This window comes from Vollenhovia emeryi, unplaced genomic scaffold, assembly GCF_000949405.1.
Source record: "Vollenhovia emeryi isolate VEMERY1.0 unplaced genomic scaffold, V.emery_V1.0 DF939225.1, whole genome shotgun sequence".
NCBI classification, from domain to species: domain Eukaryota; kingdom Metazoa; phylum Arthropoda; class Insecta; order Hymenoptera; family Formicidae; genus Vollenhovia; species Vollenhovia emeryi.
This window is the reverse complement of record NW_011967141.1, coordinates 570,807-584,141: the sequence shown is the minus strand read 5'-3', so window position 1 is coordinate 584,141 and position 13,335 is coordinate 570,807. Positions and strand designations below refer to the sequence as shown.

At 36.8% G+C, this 13,335-nt stretch overlaps 2 protein-coding genes across 4 annotated transcripts; one reads left to right on the top strand and one right to left on the bottom strand.

Annotated features, from left to right (window-relative positions):
* The first annotated feature begins 669 nt into the window (after positions 1-669).
* LOC105560692 (RAD50-interacting protein 1) lies at positions 670-4,032 on the top strand. 3 transcript variants are annotated; one of them, XM_012010015.1, is made up of 13 exons: positions 670-719; positions 898-1,073; positions 1,149-1,387; positions 1,463-1,636; positions 1,705-1,839; positions 1,946-2,207; positions 2,286-2,511; positions 2,587-2,752; positions 2,829-2,994; positions 3,066-3,283; positions 3,361-3,526; positions 3,597-3,730; positions 3,801-4,032. In XM_012010015.1, exons 2-13 carry the CDS (start codon positions 948-950, stop codon positions 3,982-3,984), a joined length of 2,196 nt encoding a protein of 731 aa, XP_011865405.1. In that variant the 5' UTR covers positions 670-719; positions 898-947; the 3' UTR covers positions 3,985-4,032. The 3 variants fall into 3 exon arrangements, with proteins under 3 accessions (XP_011865405.1, XP_011865404.1, XP_011865406.1); XM_012010014.1 differs by lacking the exon at positions 670-719 and having other exon boundaries at positions 821-1,073; XM_012010016.1 differs by lacking the exons at positions 670-719; positions 898-1,073 and having other exon boundaries at positions 1,311-1,387; positions 1,444-1,636.
* Positions 4,033-4,121: 89 nt separating this feature from the next.
* Positions 4,122-13,234, bottom strand: LOC105560693 (WD repeat-containing protein 81). The gene is made up of 22 exons (XM_012010017.1): positions 12,660-13,234; positions 12,416-12,575; positions 11,721-11,976; positions 11,450-11,612; positions 10,948-11,346; positions 10,677-10,877; positions 10,405-10,550; positions 10,142-10,329; positions 9,449-10,044; positions 8,546-8,967; positions 8,176-8,472; positions 7,907-8,061; positions 7,108-7,812; positions 6,862-7,037; positions 6,488-6,777; positions 6,272-6,404; positions 5,931-6,105; positions 5,435-5,844; positions 5,062-5,355; positions 4,821-4,970; positions 4,638-4,744; positions 4,122-4,553 (listed from the first exon to the last, which is right to left on the bottom strand). Exons 1-22 carry the CDS (start codon positions 12,873-12,875, stop codon positions 4,322-4,324), a joined length of 5,871 nt encoding a protein of 1,956 aa, XP_011865407.1. The 5' UTR covers positions 12,876-13,234; the 3' UTR covers positions 4,122-4,321.
* Between the last annotated feature and the right edge of the window lie 101 nt (positions 13,235-13,335).

Genomic DNA, 13,335 nt, shown 5'->3' with positions numbered 1-13,335 from the left:
GATCCCCTTACCGCGATTATCAGTTACCCCTCGTACAAAGGCTCCGTCTATAGAAGTCTATGGGCTAGATCGCGTGTCTGCTGCTTTGCTGTTCGTTCAATTGAACTTCACAGCGATGAAGCAAAATATGGTGAAATTTATTTTGCAGCATCTAGTAACAATTCTTCAACCAATAGCAGCGAGTTGCTGCGGCAGTATGCTGCGCATGAAATGGTACCTTAAGTCCCAGTCTACAATAGATGATTTAAGCCCTAAGCTTTAAGAAATTGGCCAATCACGGTCAAGTATGAGTAGAATGCGCGACTGTGATTAGTCAATTTCTTAAGGCTTAGGGCTTAAATCTCTATTGTAGACTGGGACTTACAGCTCTGGGGCTCGATTCTTGAATTTATTCGAAGGAGAAACGTATGCGAAAATTCTGCTCTCACAGAAAAGTTGCAAGTTGATTGGCTATTCGCGTGGCTTTAACCAATCGACTTGCATCTTTTCTGTCAGAGCAGAATATTCGTATACGTTTCTTCTTCGAATGATTTCGAGAATCATTCGGGCCCCTGGAAAAAGCAGCCCCAGCCCCAGAGAGTCGACAACTTGCTGATCGCTGATTGGCTGAGGGCGACAGAGGTCTCTGTAGTCTCTTCTGTTGAGACCCACTGCCGCATAAATTTCACATCTTTGTGGTCTATGGCCTTAACAGTCGGTAGCTTGATGCGAACTTTATGGTAAAGATGTTTTAAATGTTTTTGGAGTAAATGTCATTAGGCCTGTTCTTTATTACTGCACTACTGAACTAGTGTAATAAGTTAAAATGAAACAAATAGATTACCTCTCATTCCAACTCATTGCACCAGTGTGCACTAGTTCAGGAGTGCAGCAATAAAAAACAGACCCATTGCATAGGGCGACTGGAAGCCAAATAACCGGAAGAAAAAGAAGAAGTAAATGTCATAATGGATATAAGGCAAAAAGTTATACAAAAGTTCAACGAACACTTGGGATCGAATTTAAAAAATCTTGAAGGAATTTATGATTTCCAAGAACGTCTCAAAGCGGAGAAGGATGAAATTGAAAAATCAGTCGGTATTCATTTACAAAGTAGTCGAATATGTAATGTTACAAAACGTTATATACTAATTACTTTTCGTCCACAGTTGTCGATGGCATCAACCACTGCTCCATCCAAGGTGAAAGCAGTCGTCGAGAGCGTAGAACATATTAACGGTGAGGTCGAGCAGCTGGAAGAAACTTGTTTGCGCCTGAGCAAAGAGATCGAAGAGATGTTTAGCGAGAATGACAAAAATTTAGAGCTGCAAAAAATTATTGACAAGATAGGGCAGCTGGATAAATCGTTATCCTATCTACTCTTCTTAGAATATATCGAAAACATTAGGTAATAAGCGGTCAAGAGATGTAAGTAGAATGTTTGCTGATTTCCCTATTAAATAGTTATAACACTTGCACCCAGCGACGAGATGGAGACAGCCTTGTTATCTAATGACGACCAATCTATGATAACTCTATACATAAACTTGACAAACATCAGTTGCCAGTTGCAAACCTCTGTGTGTCGCCATTTGGTCAGCTATGTTCACGAGACCTTGCACTTCTGGCACAATCTGATAAAGGAGAAATTTTTGAAGTACGCTCTTTTCTCGAGTACGTTCAAATTTGTATACTGTACACTTTACGAGCATGCAATATTTACAGGGAGTACAATGACTTATTGAAGACGCTAAAATGGCCTTTCTGCGGCACCAACGCCACTTCGGTGAATGCACCTTTGCCAGAAATAATGACAAGATTCAAGATAATCACTGAATATCTCTTTCAACTGCAGTTACCGTATCCTTGTAATATACAATTTAATCGTGATGCCTACACTTAAACGATAAATTACAGTTGAACTGTAAATCAACGAGACTGTATATTATCCTTAATGTGTATTTAGAGAAGAAATGATAAAACCTGTAGTAACATCTGTGCTGCTAACTGATTTTGCACCAGTTAGTTTACCGATCGCCTTTTTAGTACGTCCGCTCCGACAAAGATTCGTTTATCATTTCACAGGAGCTAAATTGACGAATCGTCAGGACAAACCGGAATGGTTCTTTACGCAGATATTAACGTGGATCAAGGACCACGTTCAGTGGGTGCAAAAGAACATTCAACCTGTGGCAGATTCTATAGGTTTTGGACACTTGGATATAAAGGTTTGTGATATGATCCAATTCTGATTTCAGCTAATTTTGGTGCTAAATTTCTGATTACTAATTGCAATATATTAATAGGCTGAGTTTATGCGCGCTCTAGTTCAGTTAGCCGTTGAGAAACTTCATTCCGAATTGCCCATAGTGCAGTACGATGACGCTCTATTTGCGCATTTGGTAGATGAAGCTTTGGGATTTGAAAGAGAGTTGCAAGAAACTCTGCTATATCCACAAACTCAGCCAGCTACCATTTTCGTTCTTACGCAGGCACATATTTTTGTAAAATGGATAAACATGGAGAAGAAATGTGAGTGTAAACAAGCAATTTTGTACTCTTTGTTCACTCAAATACGTATATGTATTGTATATTTGTGCTGTTTAGACGCGACTGAAAAAATGGATGCAATACTAAGCTCAAACACAGCATGGGAAAGGCTGGCGGGTCCTGATATAGATGATATGAAAGTCACCGAGTGTGCGGATGCCTTTCTCACACTCCTCACTACGATTTCTGATAGATATAAACATTTGCCTCAACCCGGTCATAGGTGAATCATACAAGATCATTATAAATGATGAAAGAGATCACAATACTGACAATTACTTACATTAACATTGTTAAAGATTACAGTTTCTTGAGCTGCAATTAGAATTGGTTGACGACTGGCGAGTACGATTGTTGCAATTGTTACATGAAAATTATGAAAATCCGTTAACGTCGCTTATGCCGCGTATTCTCAATACACTACATTATGTCGCGACTGTTTTGGAAGAATGGGGCGCGACTGTTGTATGTATATTTTCATCTACAATTACACAAACTACTAATATGCTATTTCTCAATCTCGCGTTTGTGTGTAGCACTTCTTACAGTTGCATTTTTTCAAGCAATTTGAAAGTGTGGAAAATGCTACTGACAGAGGTAACGACGTTAACGAGAACATCGGGGACATAGAAGGGATTGTATTTGACGAAGCTGTAGTTCTCTTACAACGATTAGAGAAGGAATTGATAAATGAAATCAGTGATTCAGTTGCTTTAGATGTAAAGGCAAAAAGTAGAGCTTACAGGACGGATAAGTAAGAATTTACCGTTTATTATCACGATTACGTTCCATTTATTATTACATTTATTAAGTATTTTTTATTATCCCAAGATGGTTTGCGATGCAATCTTCCAAAGAAGTTGCTTCGTTATCAGTAACACCAAGTGGCTGTCCTATGTTCCAAGAACTAGCTACACGTCTTCACATATTGCACAATGTTCTTGCACTGCCGTTGTTTAATCAAGCTTGGAAAAATTTAGCCGCTCAATTTGACCAAGTATGCAAGATAAAGATTAAAAAATATTATACCATCTATTATAATTTATATCTTAAATATTTTTTTACAGTTTCTTTTCGAAGAAGTTGTACTTGTAAATCATTTCAATAGCGGCGGCGCCGAACAATTACAATACGATATTCTGAGGAATCTATTTCCATTATTTGGTCTATATATTAGCCAACCAGAATCGTACTTTCCTTTGTAAGTCTCTAAAAATTATTCGCCTAATTATTAAAATAAATGCCGTAATTGAACTATCTTAATGTTTCAGAATCAAAGAAGCATGTATACTTTTAAATGTCTTGACAGGTTCAGCGATATTGCTTGAAGAAGCACTAAATAATAATAACAAAAATGCATTGGTAGAGATTTTGGCCGACGTCGGAGTGCACAAAATGTCTGCTAAACTTGCTCTGAAAGTAATAGCGACAAGGACAGACATTATCCATATATAGGGAATCTTTTTCTTGAATATATTCTGTAAAAATAAAATTTATCGTAGTAGGTTTTTCGCGCTTTCCGTTAGATTAGATTAAAATTTAAATTATATATACTTTTCTGTTCTATCTCGTTGGCTGCGTTCAGCAGAAATACTGCTTTGCAGCTGTTGTAGAAATCTTGAGCCTGATTGGCGTATGCTCTTAAATAATCTTAGCTGAATCTGAAAGCGCACTCCAATCAGACTCGTGATTCTACAACAGTTTTAAAGCAACTGTTTTTCTGCTGAATACAGTCATTATTGTATTTAATAAAGTTCATGTACGCTCTGTGTAAATAACATTTAAAGAGCTCTTAACACAGTAGCGTTATTCCACCATTGTCAGCGCCTAATAATAGCAATCGATTGAGAGGGAGGACAGCCATGGCAGTAAGAATGCCTTTAAAAGCATCAGATCTCAACTTGGACGAACTTAACGAAGCAGTCATTTCTACACCGGTATAGACACCAATTCGGTTTGCTGTTGTTCCTATCACTAATGCCTGCTCGTGCATTGCCATGCAATGAACAGGCTCTGTTGCGCCTCTGAAAATTAATGAAGAAAATAATTCATGTAAATAATATTTTGTATACCCAACTTTAAATAACAATATTGCAGGTGTTCCTTACTTCATGTGAAATTTAAGTTTTCCATCTATTGTACTCCATACGGCTATAGTTTGATCTAAAGACGAGCTAACTATGGTGGTTTCGTTTATCGCTTCTAATTGCAGTATCTGTAGCATTAGAAGTCAATAAAATAACGATAAGTTCCTATATCTCAAAGTTGATAAAAGTTAATCGCATATTTACCTCGCATTCATGTCCCTTCCAAGATGCGATAATCAGACCGGTGCGAGTATCAAGTATCGTCAAGAAGCCTGACGCCTGACCTAAAGCGACCCAATTACCACTGGGCGACACTGCGATACATCTTATTAAGCCAGTCGGATTCATGGAAACCTTTTCGTATGATTTAATATGTTAAATCTTACACGAATACGATTGTAATTTCACATGTTTTGTTTGATTGATATACACATTTTATGCTTACTTTCATTTCATTGACATACTGAAATGTTCTACAATCAATAACTCTAACAGTAATGTCTGTTGTTCCCACAAGAAGAGTCGTGGATGGGGAAGGACTCGGGGCTAAAGTGTTAACAGGAACGGATCGACTACTTTCCGGACATCCTAGGAGTGAGCCCATAAAGGGATCCCAACAATGAATCACGCCATCGCACGTCACTGCGTATCTTAAAGATTCCAGGAATGTAAGCGAAAGAATAGACTTTTTGTGCCCGGTATATGTGTATTGACACGATGAGATTGTAGTTCCATCACCCTGGTTCCATCAGTTACATCAGTAAAATCATAAGTCTCATTATTATACATTTTATCAAAATGAAGGGTATGTATATTACCTGACTTCGTAAACTCCATAATTTCACAGTTTTGTCTCTACCGCCACTCATAAAACTGTTCTCATTGTCCAACACGTAAAGACATCTCACACTATTTGTATGTCCGTTGAAAGTTTGAAGTTTTATCTGCTTTATATTAAATATCGTATCCTTTTCCGGTCTTCCTATTTCATGCTCCCAGTAGGCTAGCCAATTACCGCGTAACTGTCTGCCAGCGGATGACGGACAGGTTGTTTCGCGATTGACAACACCCATCTCCGTTGCCGACTGAGACCTCGCGTCATCCTTCTGTATCTCGAATCTATTTCCTATGACTGATATGTTTCCAAAGCTGCAGACACCTTTATCAATCGACTCTACATTCTCTGCCACATCACAATCCACAGAGGTATTGTACTTATCCACGTGAACTTTAACAATGAGAAAAAATTATGAATATATTATTTACGTATTATTTGTAACAGCTAATAACTAAGGAATTTTATGAGATGTCCACCATTATTTAAGGAGGTTGCTTTTATCCCCTGCTCGTAATCGTGACAAAGCTCTTGTACATGCTCGTGATTTTTAAGTATATGTTGCATCACTTCAATGTCGACACATCTATAAAAAAGCATGTATGATCTATGAGCAAACTCAGTGGTGAATACAGCTCGTAGTTCTTCAAATGCCTGTAAATAAAATTTAGTATATACTTGCGTTTTTACATCTAAAAAAACGTGAGCAAAAAGCTCGTAAACTTAATTAATAATGTAGAAAATTGCTTGACGACGCTTGGCTGACAATTTTCTACATTGGTTAATCAGTTACTGGCATTAAATAATAATTTAATCTTACTCGATTTCTTTGCAAGTCTGGCACGTCATTATTTTCCACGACTGGAGGGGAATACGAATCTGCGATGTCTGTGTCAAGTTTATTCCATGTGTAAATTCCATTGTTAACGGATCCTTCACTCGCGGCTTTCACTCTGTAAAAACAGTAAGAGCGATAAAAGAGATAAATCTCTGCATATTTATAATCACATTACAATGTTCGTCTCCATATTATTACCGTACAAAATGTTCGCAGACGGTGTCTGCTTTTTGCCCGAAATTATTCGACGGAACTCCGCCATCTAAATTTTCGCTAAAAGCTTTGTCAAAGGCCAGAAAGAAGCGTTGAATTGGCACTGCTAAATGATTTTTCGTGATCACGCTACCGAGCCGTAAGCTAAGAGTGAACATCGCTTCCAAGCATTTCTCAGCTAAAGCAATGCGCGCAAGCGTTCCATTTGGAAATGTGAATCTCGCGGTTGATAGTATGCGTACTGTGGGATGCAGAATGGATTTAACAATCGGCTCCTACATTCAAATATGGAATTAAGAGCATTTTTTCCTCATTACATTATTAACATCTAGTAAGATTAATTATATGATAGACATTACATGAAGCACATCCATCACCGTAGAATCGCTGAGATATGCTGTAATGTGATTTAACAGAGCCAGACAAGAAATTAAGCCTCCTTCCAAATTTTGCGTTAGCTTTCTCTTACACAATGCTAACAATTCAACTATATGTGCGAAATATTGCAACAATATGATTTGTTCTCCATATAATCCTGGTGAAATAGTTAAACTATCGTTATTCACACAATTAAAATAATTTATTCCATATATCTTCGCACGTACCTGCAATAGCCGTGAGGCACTCTAAAACCTTAATAGCATTTTGATCACCGGCTAATATCGGCTTCTTCCACATAATGCCCTCCAGACGCATAAAATTATTGTCGTCGATTGGCGTTAAATTTTCTTTCCCAGCGTAACATAATGTCAGCATTCGCAGAAGATTTCGCGACAAGTATCGCGCTGTGAGTACCGGGCCGAGTCTGTGGGATAGCCAGATAACAGATTCTGCGCTCATCTCGGAAATTGTGCATTCACTTAGAACAGACTTTCGATAAATATGATCCAGCTGATGTACTTCATCGCTTGTTTTAATTATGTCGCTTCTGTTATCAAGATCCGCAGGAAGCAAAGCTGGATTGTCTTCCTTAATATCTACATTGCACGTACTCTCCGAAAGATTACTGTCGGAGTGAATATTCGTAGCGTATGTGCTAACATAAGTGAAATCTTCACTAGAAGTTTTACTGCCAACGTTGCAACCGATACTGTTAAACTCGGTCACCAATTTAGCTCCACTGGTATTCGATTGTTTAGGTATCGGAATCGTTGGCGATTTGACGGAGCCACCCGGTGAATTTTTGTTTCCATCGTCATTCAAATCATCGCAAGAATTTAAGTTGAGTTCTATATGCAAATCGATATCGTAGGGTGCGGCATTATTTAAAGAAATCCAAGAATTGTCCTCCGTCTCCATGGCAAATACCTCTGTAATCCAATAAAAGTTTGTCAGATAATTTCCTTCCAGAGATGCTTATTAAATCATTAACGATTCATTCGGCCATCAAATGATATTAATTACCTTCAACATCGTCATCTGCCATATTAGACATATAATTATTAATCGTTGGTACGGAAGATGCAGCGACATTATGTTCAGTGTCTGCAAATGAATCCTCATCTAATGGAGATAAAATACCTTCCCCCTCGCTGCAAGGTCCGCTTAAGTCGCAACTCCTTCAAACAAATTCACGAACAATATAGAGGAGAGGGAAAGAGAGTAAAACAATATATTAAATTACATTAAAATCACATTAAAATACAAGTAAAAATTATCACTTTTTTCCTTACTTTAAATTCACAGTTCTATGAGTGCACGTGTTAATCGAGCCCTGTACATAATCTTTGTATCCTCCCACTGCTTCCACTAAAGGATTTATAAAATTGTCTAAGAATCTACGTAGCCCGAGCCTAATTATCAACTTTAGCAGAAATGTTCTATGATATAATCGAGTAGTTCGAAACTTTGCGAGTGTTCCCGCAGGTATTATATCAGCGTACAGTGCAGTATCCATGATGGAGCCGTTCTCATACAGTTTTGTAATAGATGAGAGGAACGTATCGACTGTATCTCTCGGGCCTAACGTTCTGCGACAGAAAGTGGGAAAAATCGATCTAATAATAATGCTTGTCAAGAAGATAAAATTGTAAATGCACTCACTTTGCAATGGGATCGAACAGATGCCATACCGCCAATACCGCACTATAAGGTTCTTCCATAATTTGCACTATGTGAGGTACTATCAACTGCAAAGTGGCTTCTCTCATGCCACCGGCGTAAGGTAAAAGCCGTTCCAATTCCCTGGCAATTGCTTTTACTTTGCACTCGCTAATTTTACAAAGGTACTTTGACTTCGTTGTTGTTGTAAAATCCACATCATCCTCGATCTTCACAATAGAATTTAAGTCTCGTACCAAACTATTGTATTCTTGCAACATTTCCACAATATTATACAAGTATTGGCAATACTTGGAGAATGGGAACAGACAGCCAGATAAAACTGGTTGAAGAAATTGATGAGCGGATGGCGGTGGAAGACCCATGTATGTTATCGTAGGATAACGAAAAGGGGTCTCGTTTACCTACATATAAAATTTATGTGATATATAATATGTGAATATGACAATAGATTCTGCAATCTCTCTTTTAAAATATACAATCTTTCAGAATTATAGATAAAGACTTAACTAATAGACCTCACAGACACAAATAAAGACAGTCTTAATAAACGTGTGTGAGATCAGCAAATTATAATACTTTTAAAAATATCTAGCTCTTTATAAGTTATGTTCTTTATACAATTATAAACTTTATATTTATTACAAAATGATAAATATCTTATATTGGAGAGTATCAACAAACTTAGATCATACATCGAAAATTATTTCAAATAATACAAAAAATTCCCGAAGTTTTTAAATGTATACGTTTATAAATAAGAAAATATGTTGAAGCATATATAGAAATATTTCGGACATTTCACAGCATAGGAATTTTCTGCTTAATTTCAGTTAAATCTTTATCTGTAATTACAAAACATCCTGCATGACAATTTAAAATTACCGTTGAAATATCATTCATCTCTACATTGCCTACATTGTAGCTCTTAGGCATAATATCAATCTGTAGCAATAACGACACAGTGTTTCTTATACATTTCGGTAAACAGTCTGCCGATGTCTTCAAGATATTCAGACACGTCGCAAATCTTTGTGCAAATAATACTTTTTCAATGTTCCAAGTTGCACGGAATTTGCCGGCCAGAAATATTTCCACTATCAAACAACCGAGTATCTGTTGCTCCTTAATACGCCCGCTAGCTACAATGTGTTTATAATTTGTGGAAAAATCGTGTGATCCTACTGAAGGTTTATAAACTTGATGGTTGATTTTATGCATAAAAGTATGCATAGTTTCTACTTGTATGATTGCCGCCACAGGATTGAAATCTTTCGGTAGGATAATAGGCTGATTAGTGGGCTTATCTGATTTAACATTATCTTCTGAAAGTAAAGAACCTCTTGAACGGCTCAACAAGCGACTCAATACAAGAGGTGACGATCTAGACGGGTTTGTTACTGTCGCAGATAATTCCTCTTCTTCAATACCAGAACTGTGGCCCTCATCGTCGCTAATTCTGTTCGTGAGTTGATCACTTTCTATAATCACATAAATGTAACAATTTGATCAATATTACAAGAATATCTTGGAAATTTCTGACAATTTAAATGTCCCCCCTCTCCCATCCAAACTTACTACTTTTATTGATTGAAGATATTAGCCGAAGACGCGGCGGTACTTTACTCCAATAGGGAGATGGAGTAATTTTTTGTGGATGTGGTTGCGTGAAAAGTTGCACAACACCAGAATTAGTTAAATCAGTATGATTATCGACTAATTGCAGGCAAACGTTTTTCGACTTTATAGCAGCGGAACCTGATAATCTATTGTGTGACAAATATAATATTAGAAAAGTTTGAATAATAAATGGCTTATTTTGAATAAGACTACGTTCGTACTTGTAGCCAAAGGTCAAGTCTATCCAGTGATGTAATCTTTCCGAAACATAAAAGCTCTCCAATGCCTCCCTATGTTTTTCAATAAAATCTTCTGGCGAAGTTGCCCACGCTGGAATTTCCAAGTCTGGTAAATCCTCATGTATGGACTGTAAATAAGACAAGATATCAACTTTTTATATACACGAGCTAAAGACTGTGAATGAAGGAACACATGATGAACGGTAACCCGTTTCAGGAATTTATGTTTATGTAAACAATTCATATTATTTCACCTTAAAAACACTGGGATCAATGAAAAACTGTGGTATACATTCATCAGGACTCCAATCATGTAGTCTTTGAATTGAAGCCGGATATTCTCCAGGCACCCATAAAGGTCGCACATGTTTACAAAGCACAGATTTATCATATCGACGTGAAAGATACACATAGTAGGTAATCTCTGACAAAACATCAGATACATGGTGACCAACCTATGTGGATAATTAACATTGATTATTCGATATGAAATGAACAAATCTCCTACATTCGCGCTTCATGTACCTCAGTTAACTGCGAATCAAACGTAAGGTCCAATTGTCTGTCTCCCTTGTTTAATCGAAATTTTGACTTGGTAAGATCTCTCCAGTTTCCACCATTTCTTGATGTAAAATCCGTTACCCAAGGCATAACATGATGACAGCTGGGATTACCGTATCTCCTACCAGCCAAATTATTGAGCGCAGTTAAATAATCGAAGTTGCTGATACAATTATACATCCACATCTCACATAATTTTTCAATATTCTCATTTAAACCAAACCCAGTGTTGTATGAACGGAGTATGCCATCTTTTTTACTATAAACATTACTCGCAGTTTTCTCTTTATTTTCTTGAGAAATAGCACTCGTACATTCGCTATTGGGCTTCAAATAAATATTATCATTTAATTTCGGTAATACCTACAAACAAAATTAGCCCAAATAAGATATTGTTTCCTGCAATCTTATTGCATACTAAATATTAATTATAAATGCTAAGATATTAGTTTCCTATGTAAAGCACCTGAATAGTAAAATTGTCTGTAATCAATATGTCACTAAGCGTAATTTCTCCCAATGCAAGACCACGATCGTGCAAGTCTCTGGATAATCTCAACAACTGATACACTACAAACAGTGGTTTTCCATGACTCGTACTAAGAGCAGCAGGACTGTACATTACACACCTAAAATTAATGTCTATAAGTAACAGAATACATAAATAATAATTGCAAATATCATTATACATTGAGACTCTATGCAAATGAGTACAGTATCATATTTTGTATACTCACTCACGAAGAGAATAATTGGCAGTCTGCTCATAAAACACTATAAATGCGGATGGTGTTTCTATAGCGAAATGAATTGGTACGAGATTGCAATGTGTTTCAGATGACGTACCATTTGTCACTGACAAGACTGTACCGTGCTTCACTTGCACCAAAGTACAACCATACATTCTATTCAGTATTTCATGCATGATAGTAACGTCGCTCACATTAGCAGTGATATTAGACTGTTCCTTTTGCTCAACAAAATTCCAGGGATCTGTAAATATTTGTAAAGAAAAGATTAACTAATATTTAAAAAAAATATACGGAGTAAAAATTTTGAAGGTACTGTAAATTTTATCGATGCTATAAATCTTGTCGATAAAATATCAGCAGAAATATAAGAAATATAATGGCGGAATGACTACATAAACTGATAGCATTTAAACAACATACTCCATTTAAATGTTTATAAAGTGATAGATTCTGTTCGATTTCTGTTGACAATCTGCAGTGAGATTAGATCGGCAGATTACTCGCGAAATGAAGGTTTAATAAAAACACTGATGACACTGGATCTGTTACTGCAGTACCTAAACAAGTCGGAAACCAATCCGAGTATTGTCACAGAAACCACAGACGGTTTGTTTACTGGACAGTAAGAAAAAGATGGAAATCTAAATGTAAAAATTTAAGATGGTACGCTGAACACATACTGTAATATTTTTTGTACGTTTCTTTCCATAGATTTCGATAATTAGTTTCTGCCACATAATGCAGCAATTGCGAAAACACCAATTCTGCTTGATTCCTTTTGTTACTGGCGGGCCTTCCTCTCGGTAAAGGAATTGCATTCCTGTGTTGCTTTACATATACCTAATAATAATAACAAAACTTCATTTCATATGCGTCCCGTTATATCACCATGTATGTGAGGCGTGCAAGGAACATTGAAAGTACTTTTGCATAAATTCTCAGCCAATCACTGCCCAATTCGTCGATAGTGGGCTGTGCGGCAATTTCATCGTTGGACAAACGTTCGTGACCGATAAAAGTAATCGGACCAACTGTTGAAAATCGGAAAAGCCAGTTTCTGTGAACTGTCAAACAAATTCTCTCATCTGTCAGTATCATGTATTTCGTTGGTACCAACAAATGTTCTTTTATTATATCCATTTCTCTTCGTATTATTTAATCATCGTATTTATAAACAGAAACCCTGATTCTTTTTCTCCATTTTTACTTTATTTTTTACATAAAACAATATTTTTATTGCGCTCCAGAGGAAAAGCTAATGTCTCCCCCCCCCCCCCCAATTTCACCTTAAAGTTATGTATACTTCTTTGGCCTTTAAATAATTCACATTCTTTGTCTTCTTAATAAAATTGTGTGTCACTGTTACATTAAATGAATATTTCGTTCTCTTGATAATAATTGAGACACAAAATAATACAAAAAGTTATGTTTTTAAGTTACGTTCTAACATTAAGGGTTAACAGGAGCGACAGGCGAACTCCGAAATGATATTGGAGACCTCATGTGGTAACAGTGAGAAACTTTGGGCTTCAGGATCACCAACTTGAGAAATAATTAGAATTCCATTCCATAAAAGCTGCACGTTGATTGGCCACACGTT

What these genes read in the sequence shown, in the direction of transcription:
- LOC105560692 (XM_012010015.1), top strand. Translation starts at nt 948, where the DNA reads ATGGATATAAGGCAAAAAGTTATACAAAAGTTCAACGAACACTTGGGA. An exon ending in GAATATATCGAAAACATTAG is followed by an intron (nt 1,388 to 1,462) that starts GTAATAAGCGGT and finishes ACTTGCACCCAG; the next exon opens with CGACGAGATGGAGACAGCCT. An exon ending in ATAAAGGAGAAATTTTTGAA is followed by an intron (nt 1,637 to 1,704) that starts GTACGCTCTTTT and finishes CAATATTTACAG; the next exon opens with GGAGTACAATGACTTATTGA.
- LOC105560693 (XM_012010017.1), bottom strand. Translation starts at nt 12,875, where the DNA reads ATGGATATAATAAAAGAACATTTGTTGGTACCAACGAAATACATGATA. An exon ending in TTGATTCGCAGTTAACTGAG is followed by an intron (nt 10,878 to 10,947) that starts GTACATGAAGCG and finishes TTATCCACATAG; the next exon opens with GTTGGTCACCATGTATCTGA. An exon ending in TTGATCCCAGTGTTTTTAAG is followed by an intron (nt 10,551 to 10,676) that starts GTGAAATAATAT and finishes TCTTATTTACAG; the next exon opens with TCCATACATGAGGATTTACC.